At 45.2% G+C, this 20,650-nt stretch overlaps 1 protein-coding gene and 1 pseudogene across 1 annotated transcript; one reads left to right on the plus strand and one right to left on the minus strand.

Moving 5' to 3' along the window:
- Window positions 1-15,377: 15,377 nt before the first annotated feature.
- Window positions 15,378-18,940, minus strand: LOC123171129 (uncharacterized; annotated as a pseudogene).
- Window positions 18,941-19,229: 289 nt separating this feature from the next.
- On the plus strand, window positions 19,230-20,570 carry LOC123166026 (protein TRACHEARY ELEMENT DIFFERENTIATION-RELATED 7A). Its single transcript, XM_044583788.1, has one exon. It carries the CDS (start codon window positions 19,372-19,374, stop codon window positions 20,374-20,376), a length of 1,005 nt encoding a protein of 334 aa, XP_044439723.1. The 5' UTR covers window positions 19,230-19,371; the 3' UTR covers window positions 20,377-20,570.
- The last annotated feature ends 80 nt before the right edge of the window (window positions 20,571-20,650 follow it).

The following is a 20,650-nucleotide window of genomic DNA, read 5'->3' on the forward strand; positions in this document are numbered from 1 at the left end:
TGTCTGTTTGCACAAGCTCGATGCCATGCCCGTGCTACCGTCGCTGCCTCCCATGCAGGCTTCACCCAGGGTTGGATCTTCATCTTCTTGTCCTTCCATTCTCTTGAAGCCTGGCGACCGGCATCCAACGAGGGTGCGAGGAAGTGGTCTGTCGGTCTGTCCAGTGGCGGCTAGGTTAGGAGCGAACCAAACTCGAGGTGGAGCGAATGAATTGGGGATTTTTCTTGCTGTCGATCAATATGGGAGGCGCTCGTTTGGGCCGAGAGCCTACTATAGGGCATGCCTTGCACTTACGTTATTGGTCCATCCAAATTGAAACATTTTTTTTCATTTTTTACATTGCCTGGTCGTGCGCTGGGATGAACAAAACTAGCCTGGACCAACCTGGACGACTCAAACTAGGTGCGCACTTTCCATACATCCGAGGCGGCCGCCCATACCAGCCCCTACGGTGCGTCACCCCTTTTTGCGTGTATGATTGGGGTAGTGAAAAATGTAGTGGAGATTTTGATTTACCCACAGAATGGTTGAATTGCTTATTTTTATGAACTGAGTTCACCAATAATGTGAAGGGTGCCAGTCTTTTCATCCTATTGTAGATTGCTTAGATCTCGATATGCCAAATGTAAGCGCATGAAATATACAGTAAAAGTCAGTGTGATGTGTGTTGCTACAACTAGTTTGACAAACTGTCCTCATATAACATATCAAGGACGCACCATCTTATCATATTAACCATTCGACTTACCAATGTAGTGTGGGAAGAAAGAAGTATTGGGACTGCGTATCCAAGCAATTGATGTCATGGACTCCTTCGTACAACCTTGTAAGCGAAAAAGAAGTTACAGTGTGCCTGTACAAAGAGCTAGCGTAAGTTCAGTTACCTGCTTCTTAGAATTTTAGTTAGCCACTGATTGCAAAATTGTTCAATTACGTTGCTTGGCTTAATTTTTTGCTACTGATTACATAATGCCATAGACTGTTAATCCTATTATGGACTGCACCTATCTATGTGTTTGATACTTACTGTTAAGAATTACTTGTTTGCCTGAACTTAAATAGCTACTTAAGCACGTAGATAGCTGGTCATATGTACTTCTAGGGTGCAGCAAAATTCATGTGTAATTTATGTTTTGATACCCTGTTTGTTTAAATGGTTTGCTGTTATCACTTGTAGCACTAGTAATTTTGCATCTTCATAGACAGACAACTGTCAGGTTTATATGAGGGAAACCGTCTTTTTAACTTTACAGATGTCTGTGTTGCTGGTAAACGGTACCGACTTGTTACATTAATACGTTGCCAAGAACTTGTTAGTTTTACTAGTTCATGTGTAGTTAAATATGTTTCCAAAACTGTTTAGTTTTACTAGTTTGATGTTAGTTTCTTATGGCTCTTGCAACACTTTATTTATGATTGCTAACATTCAAGTTTGTAGGATCCAACTGAAACTCCGTTGGCACAACAGGTATGTTTTCAAAAACTTCCTTGTTTACCTGGTTTGCTGTTGTAACTCGTTGATGTAATCATCTTACCAACTTCAACTTTTCAGGATCCAATTGGAAATCCAATTGCACAGCACCAAGCCTGGTGGACGGCTGGACGAATCCATGCCCGCAAATAGTCGGCGGCGGCGGGAGGACGAACCCATACCTGCATGCGGTGATGCGACCTTGCCGGGGCTGCGGGAGATGCTCCCCGGCCATTCCATCGCTTGGCGCAGCCTCCGGCGGCCGGAAAAGCCAAATCTGGCGGCCCGCGATGAAGGGCCGCAGATCCGCAACTTTCCAGCCCGCAGACGCAGGAGGGGGGGAGGCCTCATGCGTGTGGCGGCCTTTCAGCGTGCTCCTGCCGGCTGCTTTCGCCGGAATCTTGGGCGGCGGCCCGGCGGCGGGGCGAGGGGGAGAGGGGAGGTGGTTGGTGGGGAAAGCGCGGGCTGAAATGTCCCCCCACCAACTGCTTCCGCTTATATGCAGGGCACCGCAGCGGCGAGGGGGAAACCAGCGTATTCACGGGTTGAGGCCGAGATTTTGCCGCGCCCCTCAAATTTTTTTGCGGGCCGGCCGCCTTTGCGGGGTCTGTTCGAGCGGGATTTTCCGCACGGACCCGCATTTTGGTGGTTATTTTGCGGGATGAGGCCGGATGCGGGTTCTGCTAGAGTTGCTCTTAGTGACTACTCAACTTTTCAGGATCCAAGAGAAACTCCAATGCCACAATAGGTTCCTTTTGCAAAACTTGTTTGTTTAACTGCTTTGCTACTGCAACCGGTTGCTCTAATCACGTTACTGGCTACTCAACTTTTCAGGATCCAAGAGAAACTCCAATTCCACAATAGGTACATTTTGCAAAACTTGTTTGTTTAACTGCTTTGCTGCTGCAACTGGTTAAAATGATGTTAATAACTACTTTTCAGCATCCAATCGAAACTCTTTAATTCCTTGTTTGTTTAACTGGTTTGCTGTTCTAACTCTCAGTTGAGATGTTTTGCTAACTTCAACTTTTCGGAATCCAATCGGAACTTTAATGGCAAAACAGGTTAGCCCAAGATCAAAGAGCAAGGTCCCCATGGACGTTGTATCATCCTACAACAGTGGCACCGGCCCAATCGTGCATAATGAATTGCCGACTGTTGATGCTCTAGAGGCTAAACTATTGGTAGAAAGAGATTTTGCTTCTGCACTTAGAGATGAAGTTGACATGTTGAGGAAGCAAACAGCACAATCACAAGCAGTACTCAAGACAACCATTAAATATTTGGTGGATTTCAAAACAAAGCAAGCTGAGACTGACCGCATTGTTAAGGTCCTGAAGGAAAAAAGGAAATTAAATTCCCACTTGGTAAATCATAGGTGAAATGTTTTTTCATCGTTAAATAACCTTTGTGTTGTTTGTTCATGTAATCGATCAAACCATTTGTTTTAGAGATCGTGTAATAATTGTTTTTTGGTTTTTGGTTTGTAATTTTTTTAGCACGAGTCTGTATTAATTGATAAGGCTCTGAGACATTTCATTTTGATTGCTATGTCAGACCTACAAATATGCCAATCAGGCTAAATGTGCATTCAATAATAATAGTAGTGTAGATAGTCCTTAAGTGTCACACATCTAAAAGGGCCAAGATGTTGTACTAGCTTTGCTAAAAAATGATGCTCTTCTAGCAAAAAAAGTACAGCAGCCTGGCTTTTGTATGTTAGTTGATATTATTGATCCATATACTCTATAAGTGTTTATATGTCTATTAGTTTTATACATTATTGATTGATTGACTCGGTATTTTGAATCTTGAGACATCGCTTGTGTACATATCTAACTGGGAGTACACTATATGCTGCGTGTGTCATACATGTTACACTTGGGTTGGACATAAAGTGGTTTCAAATATTCGAATTCACCTTAAACTAGATTCTGCCTTATGAATTCGAGTATCGGCATTTGTAAATCATATTCATATATGATAGTGGAATACATCTTTGCTGTGCTTTTGAAGATATATAAAAAACATAGAATGATTTATAAAGATTTGTATAAGAATACAAAATGGATTAGAATTTAGTTGCTAGGGTAAACGTGAATGCTTATTGTCCCAAAATTTGAAAGAAGCGGCAAAATATCCACTCCCATGTCGGCTGCCTAAAGCCAGTGTTTGCGAGATGGAATTTACTATCTACCCCTTACACAGACAATCCATCGGCCCGATTTCCACTGCTCTCAATAGGGGTAGGTTAGTAAGTTCAGTTAGACATGACACGACCGCCTCTGAGCCCATTCAGACATGGTGGGCACCAAACATGGGCGGCAAAACACATTTGATTCAAGATCGTCCAAAAGACCTCTCTCTCTCCCTCCATTTCCCCATTCATACATGGTGGGCGGCAAAACAAACTCGACTCGACCGAAATCGATGTAGGCAGATATTTTTAACCGGGGTAGGTTTGTAACTTCACTCAGACGTGACACAACCGCCCTACATGTTAGCCCCGTTCATACACCATGGGCGCCAACCGTGGGCGCCAAAACACCCTCTCCTCGCCCGAAGTCGCTCCGAGCAAATATTGGGGAGATGCGAGATTACCGTCCTATCCCCAATCGACGAGACGTCCAAATTTTAAACGGGGGCTAAGTTCGTAACTTTGCCATATTTCGGACAAGCGTGTCCCAAAAACATGGTTCCCCATACCTCTCCCTCCATTTTCCCATTCATACACCGTCCCCACACCAGCCTCTTCCGTCCACCACCCCATCCATCGTCGTCGTCCTCCACCATGCCGGAGCGCCTACCAAGACCGCGCCGTCCACTGCTAGAGATGGACGTTTCTCATCCATGGCGACGGACCAGGTGCCTTGCATCGCGTCCTCTCGCTTCATCGGCGCCGTCGTCCTCCTTGCCGGGGCCGCTCCGACGACCTTCTCGTCCACGGCAACAGGACTTATCCCCCGATGCACCCGTCTACCGTCGCAGATCTGCTTCAACACCACCGACAGCCATCGCACCCCCGATGCCTACACTACACCGCGAGAGAGGTGGTACTACTTCATATCTGCTCAACTTTTTGATCTCAACCAGAAAATAGATCATAACTTGGTTACTATACTTTCTTTTCAGCTCTTACAATTTAGTTCTTAGTTCGAAACAAACAATGGTTGCTAAGTAGCATTTATGCGGTTTGCAGCTTCAAATCTGTCATGACACAGTCATAATAGGGTTTAATTGATCATGCTTAGTGTTTCCCCCCTTTTATGATCACTATACGATCAGCCTACGTGCTTCGTCTCATAATAGCACTGCTCCACCCATCAAGCTAAACAAACTTAGTTGTTCAATACGAATTTTATATTATTAAAATAGAGTCCTTTAATTGGTCAGCTAAATGTTCCTAATTTAGTTCCGAAAATGCATGTACGCCGCTGGGGTGTGGATCTACAGGGTGCCCAAGGTGGACCACGGCCCACCCTGGGATTTTGGGTCGGCCCAGACCCTGATTCCCCTCTGTTCTGTTGCACTTCCGATCTCTACTCGCCCCCAGCCGCCTGCCTCGCCGGCAACTTGCCGTCCTCGGACGGCATGACTCTAGGAGGAGACGCCGGACTAACAAGAGGTCAGGAGCCGCTCGCCCAACAGTGTCACCGCTACCCGAGCGCGCCGCCGTGCCTACCTTCCCAGTCCATTCAGGGCTCAGGCGTGCAGCACCCACTAAGCCAGCCTGATTTATCAAGATATACGTCCTGAACACTCAGCAGCCACTCTGCATCACCCATTTTCTAATTGATTCATTACTCATTAGGCAGGACTGTCATCAGGGTTTGTTGTGTACTGAGTGCTACCTACACTTAATTGTTTAGATATTTCAGTAATCTTTACTACCTCTAAAGTTCACAAGGTTTCAAAATTCCGGCCCAAGGAACAGACACTAGTCATGTTGGATTTTTGGTCGTAGTGACATTGACCCAGATTACTACTGCAGGCCAGGTTTGTTGACAATTTTACTTGTCTTTCTTACTCATTCGATATGATATCCAATTATTCACGTCGATTTGTTGCAAACAATAAGTGCTAGACCAACTTCTTGAATCAGATTCTGGACGGTCTCTTACTGCAGTTACAATTCTGCATACTTGTCCTAGTAAGCTCACAAGTAATGATTGATTCACTACCTCTATGCTTGCCTTGTCATATTTATTGTCAATATTCTTTTAGGTGGACCACCCTGTTTCAAAATATTGGAACCACAGACATGAGTGAATAGTATTTCTCTGTGTGATCTCTTCCATCATGCGTAGGCAACGAACACTGCATTGTATAGAAAGAAAGGGTCATATCCACCTTTTACATAGACTACGATATTTTACATGGAATACAATGTACCTACTTGCTTTGTGTCGCACTACCAGCACTCCACCCTTGAAGCTAAACATTATGCCACTCATAATTCCTTAGTTTATTTGTTCAAATATGAATTTGATATGATTCTAATGTTCCTACTTTAGTTTCGAAATGTGTGTCCGCCTATTATAGAGACATAAGAGGTTTGTATTTCTGTGTGTGGTCTGGTCAGCACGGTTGGGGGATGAACTTTGTATACGCAGGGGTTTGTAGGGAGACTCTTCGAGTTAAATCCACAATGCATTCCATAGATAATATGACTACTTTTTATGTTTTCATAAATCTCATATACTGAAGAGCATCATAATGATTATGAGCTTGTGCGCATGAAAAGAATAAACCAGACAATGCCATGACTGTCAAACTTGGCATTGAGGGACTGAAATCAAGTCTGGATGCAATGCAAACGATGTCCACCTACAGATTCGTGCTCAGAATATGATCCTAACAATGATTCTGAGCTAGAGGGAGACCTAAGTCAATATAGCTCCCTAGTGGAGGAGTCAGAGGCAGATGCCCTATCTTAATCACCCATCAAGGTGCTTGCTCTAACTTTCCAAGATTATATTGGTCGCACATATCTTGCAACTGATGCTTTGCATTGCTTCTACTTTGTTGCACTGCCATTAGCTTAGTTTACACATTGTGTATGTGAATACGCCCTGCCTATCCATTTTCAGTACATATTCCATCTGTCATCATACCATATTTATCCGTTCAAATGTTGTTCTTGTGTATTAGATGTTCAAAAGGAAGAGGGCGATTGCTAATGTGGAATAGCATGAACAAAGTATTTGAAAAAGGTAGTGACACCTGATAAATCAAATAGCCCATAAGGTGTAGTTGCAATATCACCAGACCCAGAAAACACGGCCACAACTCTAGCAGACTCTAGCCCTACTACACTGGCCATCTCTGATGCCCCAACTCAGCAGACCCCAACTGCAGCAAACAGTATGATGATGCTAGTGACATAGCACCAGCTCTACGACGCAAAACCCCCATTACAGCAAAGAGTACACCAAATCCAGTTGCCAAATCCCTTTTCGAACGAGAGAGAGCCCCAATTGCAGCAAATAGGACCCCTGTTCCACTTCTTCCCAGTTTAGAAGACGAAGCTTATATTGTTGTCAGGAACTTTGTGCCCATCTTTCCTTCATGGAAAGATTATACCACACACAAAGAACAATTTCCAATCTTCCTCTGCAACTTACGTGTAAGTAATGTATTAATGTTATTCATGGTAATTACTGCATATGTTTCTGCTGATAGAAGACACAAGATTTCATTCTTTTAAATAGGCGAGGACCAAACTGGATAGTCAAGACGAGCAAGGGTTGGTTGCACTTTTCAAGCACTTGTTGATGAAGTATCATTCCTACGTGAAGCAAGCGCACTTCGATGGCAAGCCTCTAAACAAAATTTCTGTAAAGTCTCCAGTGCTACATTTATTAGACAGTGACTAGAATGATCTTGTTACACATTGGTCTCGTCTGCAGCGTAAGGTATTGTCTATGATATCGCATCACAATTTGAACTACATTTCTGCATGTGCCTTACCGTCTCACTTGTGCGAAAAATGTTTGCAGAAGAACATTCATTCTCAAGGGACCACAGAATCTCGCAACTATACTGCACACTGCATTGCTCTTGTGAGTACCTCTTGCCCTGTATGTCCATACTTACTTTCATAGCTGGTTGATTGTGTAGCATCACTGCACATGTTAGTCTTGTTATCCTCCATTTGGTGGACATTATAAGATCTGTATCGACTCTTACATAAATTTAGAATCAACCCAATGCTTTTGAAGAGATTTAGCTCTACAGTCCTCTTGTAAGGACTGAACGTCTTCTATCACTGTACTTACATTAACAGCTACTCCCTCCGTCCCATAATATAAGAGCATTTTGTACAACACACCAGTGTACAAAACACTCTTGTATTATGTGAAGGAGGGATTGGTTCATTGTGTAGCATTCTGCATCTTATCTCCCTGGCCCACCATTTACTAAAAAATATCAGATCTATATTTAATCTTACTAAAAAGTTGAATACACACACAATGTCAGTGCAGAAGTGTAGCCCATTGCTCTTGTCAGTACATTTTGTCATGTAACGCTTGTACTTACAGGGATTGGTAGTTGATTATGTAGCATCAATCTGTATCTTATCTTCATTATCCTCTATCCCTTCCAGTATTATCATATCTATAATTACTCTCTACAAAATGTAGACTACAAGCAATGCTTATGAAGAAGATTGTGTGCTAAAATTCTTCAGTTATCCTTCCCTTGACATGGAGAAGGGCATTATAAAGCCGGTGTTAACTGTTAATGTAAGTCAGTCCTTCTAAAGCCTTTATCCTCAACTGTTGTTTAATTTGCTCATACTCTGTATCGTCAACTGTTGTTTAGTTTTCTGTTTCTATCAAAATGCATGTTTGCAACAACTGTAAGTTCCAAGTTTCAATTGTAAAACCAAATTCCTTATTCATACCATGCACATTACTCAATACTCCCTATATGTACGCTTGTTTTTGTGGATCTATAATCCAGTGTGTGGTGAAGCAGCCCACATTTGCACCTTGTCATCTCTTGTTTTATCTTACTAATGTGGCTAATGATATGAACAATATGCCATGCACATTGACCAAAACAGATACAATGATTGTCTTTGCCCTTCATTTATGCTTATTTATTTGACATGGTAATCCAGTAGTGTGGTGAAGCTCCCCGCAATATGAACAATGCCAAATTATGATATTGATATTTTGAACTGACTCTTTATTTTCTAACTTGAAATTGGATGGAATTGACAGCACTGTTACCATCTTTGTTTATACACGTGCAAAACCGGTCATCTCTCTGCTTGTTTCAGGGTGATATGCCTGATGGCATGCACAAGTCTGCTGAAGGCTGTGAGACAAACCCAACATATATTGCAGCAAAGAAGGCAAAGCATCTTGAAGATAGCGAGACAACCCCAAAGTCATGTCTTGATGCAGTGTTCAAGTTACTTGAGACTAGTAGTCAGACAAGCTCATAGAATTCGCTGCCTGAATCAGTTCGACTTCTTCAGTCTCAAGTTCCAGCAGAAAGGCATTCTGCAACTCAACTTCGACTTGAAGTCCAATCTCTAAGGAAGATCGCGGAGAACACCAATGAGAACCTCATTGCTAAACAGCTACACCGGGAAGCTATGACCGACATGCTAGGTCGATCTCATAGCCTTGCTCGGTAGCTTGCGCCATAGCTCCCGCGCAAGGCTAACCTTTCTTGAATTGTCTTGGAAATGGTCTTGGTTCAGTATTATTTTGTTACGCTGCAATGGCGCCCAGTTTTTGTAATCTGATTCTTCATTGCGCTTTATGATCACTGGTGGCGAACTTCAATGCCCATGGATGTAATATACCCTAAATCCTTTATTGTATAGTGTAGGTTTCTAAGTTACTATGTTGTAATTTCTTTATTGTATAGAGTAGGTTTGTTCTTAATTCCTACTAGTTACCGTATATGCCATCATTTGTTATCTGGAAAAAACCGCGAAAATTTGATGTAGTCGACCGGGCCGAAACATTCGCCTCTAACGGGCCCGCATTTTAGCAGGCCACAATTGGGCCGGCTCGCAACTTTCTTGCGCCTAAAAGGCCATTGGGGCCCTTCACACTTTGCGCCAGGTCCACAACTTACATGGGCCTACATTCGGCCCAAAGATCAGTTTGGCCTTTAGTGGACCCAACGCTTAGTTGGGCCCATGTAGCTCCGGGCCATTAACAAGCTGAATATTCTGCTGACCTGTTACGGCCCAGAAGATACCATGGGCCTTTTGCAGGCCGAAATGCACGTTGGGCCTCAATTTTCAATAGTCGTCCACGGGCCTTTAGCAGCCTGAAATGTAGACCGGGTCATTATTGGCCCAGTTATATGACGGGTCATTACCATGGTGAAACATATCTCGGGCCTTAGTTGGCCCACTGATATCATGGGCCTTTAAGAGGTCGAAAGCTTAGTAGAGGCATCCGCAGGCCGAATTATACGACAGGCCTTTAACAGGCCCAAAGTCACGTTGAGCTGAACTGTTGCCACCTTGATCACGGGCCGTTAGTGGGCCGGATGTCGCGTCGGACCATATATGGCCCATGGGCAGCATGGGCCATTCCCAGGCCGAAAGACAGACCGAGCTGAAATGGGCCCATGTCTACATCGGGCCTCTAACAGGCCGAAATGTCACTGGGCTGTAATTGGGCCCAAATACTCGATGAATAATTAATGGGCTAGATCTGGCTTTGGGCCGTAAATGGGCCATGTTTAAGCAGGCCATTAGTGGGCTGGCCCACTAGTACCTGAGTAAATACTACAGGCCTTTGACTGGGCCGACCTTTTTTACCTATATGGGCCTCTGTTGGGCCCTGCCATGTGTCGACGTATCATAGGCACGTCTCCTCCATTGGATGGACCACATCTGGCCCACCGAGGAGCCGACACGTGTTTCCTTCGGCCAATGATGATTTTACACGTGGAAATCCCCATTGGTCCGGGCTGTTAACGGGTTATCGGATCCAAACCGGAACCCGATAGCTTAACGGCGACCCGTTATGGTGGATGGCACGTGTCGGTTACCCTTGACGAAAGCGCTTCCATGACGCGCCATTTATCATCATGGAAGTGGACACTTCCGTGATGATAATTTTGGTATTGTCATGGAACACTTCTACGACAGCACAGGTATGACAATCTTGATTCTGTCATAAAATCATCATGGATGTACATGCATGACAGAAAACGTGACCTACTGTGACAAACACATATTATCACGGAAGTGATTTTTTGTAGTGATGGTAGACACACCTAAGGACGACGAGGGTAAGGAGGACAAAAAGGATGTCCCTAGACATCGACGAAAACGCAATAAATGCACCGATAGGGGGGACGCCAGTAACAACCATACTGGCAATGGTACCCCAGGTAACAACACTACCCCCGATGGTGCCGAAGACCATGATGCCGGCGATGGTGCCAAAGACCAGGCCAAGGGCGGTGAAGCCATTCCTGACTGGACTAATAGCATTACAGAAAATCATGAGGATCTCGACGATCCCGATGATAGCAACTATATCCCAGAATTAGAAGAGGACATTAGCCTCAACCCGGAGTTCATCATCCCCAAGAACATCCTCGCTTTGAAGGCCTTCCACCGATGGCTCATTGCCCCGCCCGGAGCATCAAGCAAGGGCAGGAGAAGCTTAAAGTCGACCAAGATACACTCAACGACCAATGGGTAGAGGTCCTCGCAACCGAGCAAGATCTCGAACAGCGACGTGCGGACCAAAATAAATCCTAACCATGATGTCGTCTACTTCCAGCACTCGAGGAAGAAATGGACAACATCCTGCTTTGTCAGCAAGATGAAACTGATAAACCGGATCGCCCTCCTCGGGGGCGGGATAGACCACGGAGTGACCTTCGAGAAGTTCCCGAGATCCCCCGCCGTGAGCACAAAAATCCGATCTGATCTACCGCACAATACGATTTGTGATGCATATTGACCGCCCAACTTGTCCCACCACGATCCATATACGAATCAAAGGACCACACGCCTACTAGACAGGCCAGAAATCAGGCATGGATTGACAAGCATGATAGGTCTCGGGACGACCTCCGGGCACGGACAGCGGCAGACGTCCGACAAACTGTTGCTCGGGTCCAAGGAGCGGCACATCTGATGTATCCTACAGATGAGGTCATGCAACATCAGTTCCCGGAGGGGTTTAAACCTGTGAGCGTCGAACAATATGATGGAACGACTGACCTGGCTGTGTGGATCGAAGATTTCCTTCTCCACATTCATATGGTCCGAGGAGATGACCTCCACGCCATCAAATATTTATCGCTGAAACTTAAAGGACCAACAAGGCATTGGCTCAACAGCTTGCCCAAAAACTCTATAGGCAGCTGGGAGGAGCTGGTAGACACCTTCCGAGCCAACTTCCAGGGGACCTATGTTCAGCCCCCGGATGCTGACGACCTGAGTCATATTAAACAACAACCCGGCGAGTCTGCCAGGAAATTTTGGAATCGGTTCTTGACCAAGAAAAATCAAATAGTGGATTGTCCGAATGCATAAGTAATTGCTGCATTCAAATATAGTGTTCATGATGAATGGATGCGACAGCTCGGACAAGATAAACCAAGAACCATGGCGGTTCTCACCGCTCTCATGACACGGTTCTGCGCAAGAGAAGACAGCTGGTTGGCTCACAGCGCTGGTCATAACAGAGACACAGGCACCTCCGAAGCACGCGATGAGAACGGAAAGCCAAAATGCGGTAAGAGCAACAAACGTCGCCATAAAGGCAACAATGATGACGCTGATGAGGCAACTCTGCATGCCAGCTTCCGCAATCAACGCGGCAGCCAGAAGAAGAAGCCCTTCAAAGGCAACAGGGATGGCGCATCTACGTTGGACAAAATCCTCGACGGGCCTTGCCAAATTCATGGCACACCTCATAAACCTGCGAACCACACTAACGGGAACTATTGGGTTATAAAGAAGCCGACAAGATTATAGGCAGAAGTTCAAGCAAAGGCCAACCTCATAGTGAGGATGAGGACAAACCCCCTAGGCCAAGCAATGGAGGCCAAAAACAGTTCCCTCCCGAGGTAAAGGATGTGAACATGATTTACACCACACACACATCCCCAAAAAGGAGAGGAAAAGACCGCTACATGATGTAAACGCCCTAGAGCCCGTAGCGCCAAAGTATAACCATGGTCGGCTTGTCCGATCACTTTTGACAAACGAGACCATCCGACCAGTATTCGTCATGGAGGCACGGCGGACTTGGTTCTCGACCCCATCGTGGATGGTTTTCACCTCACACGAGTCCTTATGGACAGAGGCAGCAGCCTCAACCTGATCTATGCTGACACAGTCACAAAGACGCACATTGATCCATCAAAGATTAAACCCAGCAATACCACTTTCAAGGGTATCATACCAGGCGTCGAGGCGCGGTGCTCCGGGACTATAACTCTGGAAGTGGTCATTGGCTTGCCCGATAACTTCCGAAGCGAAGACTTGATCTTCGACATCGTTCCTTTCCGTAGTGGCTATCACGCACTACTCGGACAAACGGCCTTCGACCGTTTCCACGCCGTTCCACATTACTGATGTATCGTACTATGTGACTTTATTCAGTTTTTTAGAACCTGCCATTGTTGTGTTGTATGACTTCTTAATATCCGCTGGGAGAACGCCCTTGCCCGACCAAATATGCGCATGTTAGCATTGGCCATGTGGACGAGGGCCCCTTGTGAGCTCGGCATGCTGGTTCGTGCCCTATTGCACTGACTTTGGCCGCGAGCTCTGGATCAGTTCTCTGCATACGTTAAGACCTGTCTGAACTCGATCGACTAGATTAGGTCGTAAGCCTGGTGACCTTCTGCCTTTGTTTTTGTTGAGCGGCTGAAGGTCTATGTAGCGTGAATCCAGCCCCCGTACTTGTACTTCGCTGAGCTGCAGGGGGTTCGAAATACGATGCAGCCCCGAGTCACGAATAAGATCTCTCGTACCATCCGCAAAGAGTTTCAAGGGGGGTTTAGTACTTGGCTCGTGTTATATCTTTTGATATGATTTGTATGAGGGTCCCGTGAGCACATTGGCCGTGTACTTTGGTGTGTTGCTTTTTATATATATATAAGCAAGACGAAAGCTTGTTTCGAGAATAGTAGTGTCATAATAAAAAGACAAAAACACAAAAGACATTATTCACATCCAGATTTGTCTCTTTTTTTTGTTTCTATATGTATAGATTGAGTTTGGATTTGAAAATTTTGAGGATCGTATAAACATGTGGTGCGAACATCCACAAACAAAAATGGAACTTTTACAAACTTTGAAATCTGATTTTTGTAGCTCTGGGTACTCTCACTAGGCTTCGATCTCGATCGCTCTCATAAATGTGCCGGCATCTCCATGGATCGACGACATTGCCATGTGTTCGCTTCCGTTCAGAGATTCGGTAGTCAGAAGCCGTTGCAAATTAAGGAAGGAAGGACATGCCGATAAACATAAAAAATAGAGTACATACCTTAACGAGCGCAGAAAGGACAGCATACATAGTCAGACCTTTCCTTCCGTTATTGATTGTGCGGCCTTTTGGTGGCATTTAAATTCGGGAGCTCCAAATCGCGCAGCTCGATTAGGCTAATCAAAAGTAGCAGGGCCTGGCCTGACATCGCCCAAGCAAGCTGAAACAAGGAACGAAAGACGCACCGCACCCAGCGTTACCGAGCTGTACTGAGTTGCTTTGCTGCATAGACAAACCATCATTTCTCCTTTCCAAGCTACTGGAATTGGCAACATCGGCACCCGCCTTTCTTTCTTTCTACATATATCGCTAGGTAAAATCCATGGCTGCCTTTTTAATCGTACTGCATGTTCCATGGACCATATGCATATGGTACTTGTCTTCTTTGGGGCTGTGTTCATTGGAAACCGGCCGAGGACCATCCTTCAATTCTTTCCTTTTTATAGCATTCTTCAGGTTTGTTGGGCTAGAGCATATCTTGCAAGTATAGGCCGAATGTTAACAGCACCTTATTTTTGGTACCAAAACTGGCGCATGTCAAAACAACAATTAGATCATTCCAATACAATGGAGTTTCACTTTGAAAACTCAAGCAAGAAGTTATTGCCACTTGGCGATTACGATCCAACCTAGTAATTCCCTTTGCTGTGCATGGAATAGACAGCACACAAGAAATTCAGATTACAGTTTCTGATGGTTCGATTCATTTAGAGAAGACCGTGGCACTTCAGGAAATTTCAGTAAATTGGACCCCATGGCGCTTCAAAATCGGCGTCTTTCTGTTTACACATCTCCTAAGATGCTTGGGAAATTTGGTCACTACAATTGTTACTGCTATAGATAAACTCACAAATTGGAAATGGTAAATCTATGTATATCTTTTGTTTAACCAATGCAAGTTCTCATTATTGATGTCATGGAATATAAACGTAAAGCCAAGCAAAGATGTAAACATAATGCAAGAAAACAAACACTGAATTAGGACTCTGATTTCCAACTGCACTAGGATGGCTAGTAATACACTCCTGAGGTCGAATGGTCATAGCATCTCAGGATGACGATCCCTCTCCTTCTCAACCGTTTGGATTCTGATCGGCATGCCATCAGCACTGACGAAACAGAATGTCCGGTAATTGATGTATTCGCTGTATGTACATGTCCCTTTTGCAGAAGGGTCAGCTAGCCTACAATATTATTCGTCTTGCTACTTCTTTCTATCCTACACATTCCTTCAAGAGCATGCCTTCAACATTATATAGTTACAACTCATAAGATATGTAAGAAAGATTATCCCAGCTTTGCGCAACCAAAGAAAATGATTGTTTACTAGAAGGGTGACTGCAATACATATGTTACTAACTTGATATTTTCCGATCTTTGCAAACACTCCTAGACCTAGAGTCATACTCCCAAAACTTATCAATGTTTCTCATATATCTTGTCTCGATGTCATTTGTCAAGAATAGAAGTTGTAAATGGCATTCCTCTGGCTGCACTTCTTTCTCATATATTGTCTCAATGTCATTCGTCAATAATAGAAGTTGTCTGAAATCTTTGTCAAAAAAAGAAGTTGTCTGAAATGAAATTTCCCTGGCTGCACTTCTGTTTTTTCATCTGACGACCTAATGCGCATTTTTTCAGTTCTGTTCTACCATATTAATGCCATGTTTTTTTTCACACACGAATCAGAAGATCTCATTGAAGCAACCACTCATTAAACCAGGATAGTCCGAAGACACCCAAATAATTAAAAGAAAATATCATCGACTAAGGATTTCAGCAAATGTCTAGTTCACAACAAGATGTACGAAACTTGTTCACACTTTTTTATTTTTTAGTGATGGCCACCAGTCATGTACAGCACTTTTTAAGATGTTTACATCAAACATCTGACACAAAAGCTGTCCAAATTTTACAAGGTAGTCATTCAGATCTAGTGTGAAATGTGTTCTATGTTAACATCACGAGATTATTTAAGCATAGAACATTTCATATGCCTACGTATAGTAGCCACAAAAATTAGAAAAGTGCCTCTAGCAGCCCATCATACGGAGCAATTAGCTTTGAAAGTTAGTTAGCTTACAAGTGTATAACCAGAAATAAGATGCATTCTAAATCAGGTCTAAACTTGCGTCGAAGACTCTGGAATTACATTCTCATGTTTAAAATCGATTTCAGCAATTGCATTCTCCAACTTACAGCACTTTTGCATATCTTGTAGAGTTCATGGCTTCAAGCAATTACACTAAAGAATTCAGAGTTCTATCTTGTAGAGTTTTCACGGCTTTGGGCACACATCAAGTGATTTGCTCCCAACAGATGATCAAAGTACCAAACGGTAACACCAAAAACATTAATCATAGTCTCATGGAAGCAGGCCTTTGAGGGAAGCATTGCATCAAACACCGCACGCGCAAGCAGTCAAGACAATCAAGACATTTCTTCTCTTATGGGGAAGACGAGACAAGAGCGAGAATCCATAGAGGAAGGAGCTTATCAGAATGAGTGGATGAGGCTGCTGCGCGGTCGGCATCGGACGATGGTGCGATACGACGAGCGGCGGCCTGGGCGCGCGGCGCAGCTCGTCGGCGTGCCTCCGCGCGTCGTGCATCTCCTGGGTCTCAACGGCGACGAGGCGCTTTAACTGGGTGGGAATGCCGAGGAGGCGAGGAGGGGGGCACGGTGAGGTGATCGACGGTGCGGTGGTAACGGCGGAGACGCATGGCCTCCAGCGTGCGGCGGTGTAAGCGGCGCGTGCCGGGGAGGCCGGCGCGCCAGCGTGATGTACAGCCGCGGGCTGCACGCCGCCGGCACGCGCGACTTGAACGCGTCGAACGCGCTACCGCTTATCGTTCTGATCTTCTCGAGTCAAAGTTCGTGCGGTGGCCGGCGGGAAGGAAGACGATGCTGTTAGCTTTTTTTTTCCTAGGGGTACGATGCTGTTTTTTCTTCTTCTTCTTCTTTTTTGAAACTCGGGTACGATGCTGTTAGCTGGGCCAAGCAGGCCGAAGACGTAATTAATGATGTGCCACTGTGATGGGCTTGCCGCTTTTTTTTCCTTTTTTATGAGCTCGGGCTTTTGCTCAAAAAAATGAGCTGGGGCTTGCCGCTTTTTTTCCCTTTTTTGAGCTGGGGCTTGCCTCGTTTTTTAGCAAGCTGTTCGTGATTTTATTTTTTGAGTTGCTGTTCGTGATTTCGTGTCGAGACAAAATAAGTGATCCACCGAAAAAGATAAATAAAGTAAGTGATGAACTCTTGCGTAAAAACATGACGTGAGCCAAACTGTCAAAAAACCATGACGCCAGACGATTCTCAATCTGGATTTTGCATGGCCGTGGATTCAGATCGTTTCGTTTGTCTGATCAATTTTTGCCCCTTATTGTTCGACTACCTACAATTTTTTTCTCTACATCTGCATTGTATTACTGCAAGAGATTATGAAGCAGGCGAACTCATCGTGATATAGTTCAACAACTTTACTGAGGATATGTAGAGTAGAGATGCGGGAGAAAAATGTCAACAACAAAAAAAATCTGAGTACATGCCCTGCCCTGAGATACCATTTCTCAAGTAAACTTCAGCAAAACGTTCAGAAACAATTGTCGTGTCAGTTAGACCATCTTCATCCAAACATCAGCGTCACAGTTTCAGCTCGGCATTCACCTATCAGAAATAGGAGCTCCTTGGGGGTGTAGCAAGGGTGCTCGCTGATCGCTTCCTTTCCGAAATCACACGTTTAGTAACGGATCTGTTTTAGATCAGGGAAGACTTGTCCCGGCCTCAACATGTGAACATACACACCCACGGCCGGAGTCGCTTTGTAACTGATATAGATAGGTGAGGAATCGTGCATGAAATCCTGGAGGGCATAGTGCCACTCGTGGTCTTTCGGAAGATGGCCTTGCAACACACTCAAGTATCTGATGTGCGGTTTTTGCATGCTTACAAGCTATATCTTTCAGTAGCAGGAGATGATGTTAGGCTGATGGGATGTCATCAGCGCACAACGTCTGGACCTGGACGGAAATCAAAGGATCTACGGTGTGGCCACTTGGCCAAAATAATCACAAGAGCTACAATCAAACTATACATACATCTTTCTTTATTTCTTTCTTAGTTCGGAGATTGATTGAAGTTCGACTCTCCGACATGCCGGACTCAACACAATGGAAGTTAACTAAAAATGGGATATTTACGGTGAAATCTTTTTATACGGATCTGATTAATTCTGGCCCTCTCTCACGGTCACTACATATATGGAAGGTTAAGGTTCCTTTGCGGATTAAAATTTTTATGTGGTTTGTCCACAAGCAAGTAATATTCACAAAGGACAACTTACTTAAGAGGCGATGGGTCGGCAATTCGCGGTGTTGTTTTTGTGCTCAGGATGAGACAATACAACATTTATTCCTTGAATGCCCACTTGCCAAGTTACTTTGGAGAACGATTCATATAGCCTTTAATATCAATCCTCCAGTAGATATTGTGTCTTTGTTTGGGACGTGGTTAGCTAGGGTTGAACAGATCACGGCAGCTCGTATTCGGATTGGAATATGTGCGTTATTATGGGCTATATGGAACTGCAGAAATGATATGATTTTTAACAGACAACATAACTTAACTTTTTTGCAGGTTATCTTCAGAGTTACAGCTTGGATCCGTACGTGGTCCTTACTCACTCCTATGGACTCCAGGGAGCCTTTGATTACTGGGTGCAACCAATGGGAGATGGTGGCTCGGGTTATATTCAACCGGTTCGGATGGCGTTCGCATAACAGGATAGGAGTCTAGAGAGCTTATCCTTATTATTACCGTATCGGTTGTCTTTGTCCGCTTGTAATTTTCCGGTTTATGTACTTTGTTTTGCTCCGTTTACGAGCTGTAAGACCTTTACGTTAATACTTTCTGGATTTTTAATAAGAGGGCCGCATGCATCATCATGATGCAGACGCCGGGGATATACCTCCATTTCCAAAAAAAAAACAAGATGATGATGATCTATATGCTACGCTAATTCGGAATAAAGCCATGAATGATACACATATCGGCGTGTAGTGTGGCTGTGTAGGTAGGATTTCATTAGGATCTACCAATGAGGACCAAAGTGGCAAAAAAGAGAGAGCAAGGGCCGCCGGCCAGCTACATGGGCTTTGATGCCAAGGAACGGATTGTTTAGAAGCAACGTACCCCAGCTCAAGCCGTAGCATTGCAGCCAAGTCACTCAAATCTTCAAACCACATCACACTCCTCGTCTCTTTCCCTCCCACAACACACGCACATATATAACCACATGCATGTTCATGCTCACCACCACAACACACTGCACCATCTCCTCTCACTACACCTACAGCAGCAGCAGCATTGTCCCAGAGCGAGCATCATCAACTAGCTCATCCGGCAATGGCTTTCAACCCAAACCCTCCAGGCCTCGGTTTCCCCTTCCCCTTCTTCCCTCCACCCAACACCTACGCTCCTCCAAACCCTTTCGGTCCAAGGCCGCCACCAAGCCCTTTTGGTCCAAGGCCGCCGCCACGCCCTCAAGCGCCACCACCGCCACGACAGCCTGCGCCACCCGTTCAACCCCCGCCGCGCCCTCAAGCCCCACCACCACCACGACAGCCTGCGCCACCCATTCGACCCCCGCCGCCTCCACGCCGTGCTCCCCCGCCATCAACCCAGCCTCCTCCTCCACGTCGTGCTCCACCTCCACCAACTCAGCCACCACCTCCGCCCCGGCGTGCGCCACCATCACCGCCGCCGCGCCGTGCTCCACCTCCACCCTCACCACCGCCACCTCGTCGTGCTCCACCCCCACCATCACCGCCCATTCGCCCACCTCCACCACGCCCACTAGCCCCACCTCCGCCACATATCAGCCCACCAACACCTCCACCTAGCCCTCCACACCACATGGTCATCATCGTGGTGTTCGTCTCCCTAGGCGGGCTCCTCCTGCTTGCATGCCTAGCTGCCTTCTGCTTGCACAAGAAAAAGAAGAGGAAGACAGAAAGGAAGGCAGAGGTACTGAACTTCAGCGACCATGTCCATGTCCACAAATCGGCCATGTCAGGCCCTGGGGGATCCAAGGCCGTCAGGCTGACAGTTGACGAGGACGTCAAGTTCCAAGAGGTGGTTAAGGAATCAGAGGCCGTCGGCAAAGAGTCGGGCACAGCCACAGCAGGAAACCACAACGCTTGGATGTGGAACAAGAAACAGAAGAGCAAAGCAAAGCAGGATTCAGAGGTCATCAACGTCACCGGACACATCCATGCTGATGAGAAGATCGAGTCAGGGCCCCACGGCGAGAAGATTGAGGTCCTTTCAGAAGATGAAGATATCAGGTTTGAAGAGGCAGACAACAAAGAATCGTCTGCAAAATCAAAGGCACGCATTACCAAGTTCTAAGACGATGGCACAATCTGCCCAAGATTGCCTGCACTGATGACACTTCAGCAGCTCGAGGCAATGATCAAATCCATACCCACGCTGATTTCATGCATTTATTATTTTGATAAAGACTGTATCTTCTTTCGTGTGATTGAAATAAGGGCGTCAGAGACCCAATTTGATTGAATCGATATGCAAACTATTGTTGTCAACAGTTACATATGAGCAATTTATGTCTATGAATGGATTTCCTTAACAAAATATCACAGAACAAACAGTGAAAAGACCCTTA

Source organism: Triticum aestivum, chromosome 7D (genome assembly GCF_018294505.1).
Source record: "Triticum aestivum cultivar Chinese Spring chromosome 7D, IWGSC CS RefSeq v2.1, whole genome shotgun sequence".
Taxonomy (NCBI): domain Eukaryota; kingdom Viridiplantae; phylum Streptophyta; class Magnoliopsida; order Poales; family Poaceae; genus Triticum; species Triticum aestivum.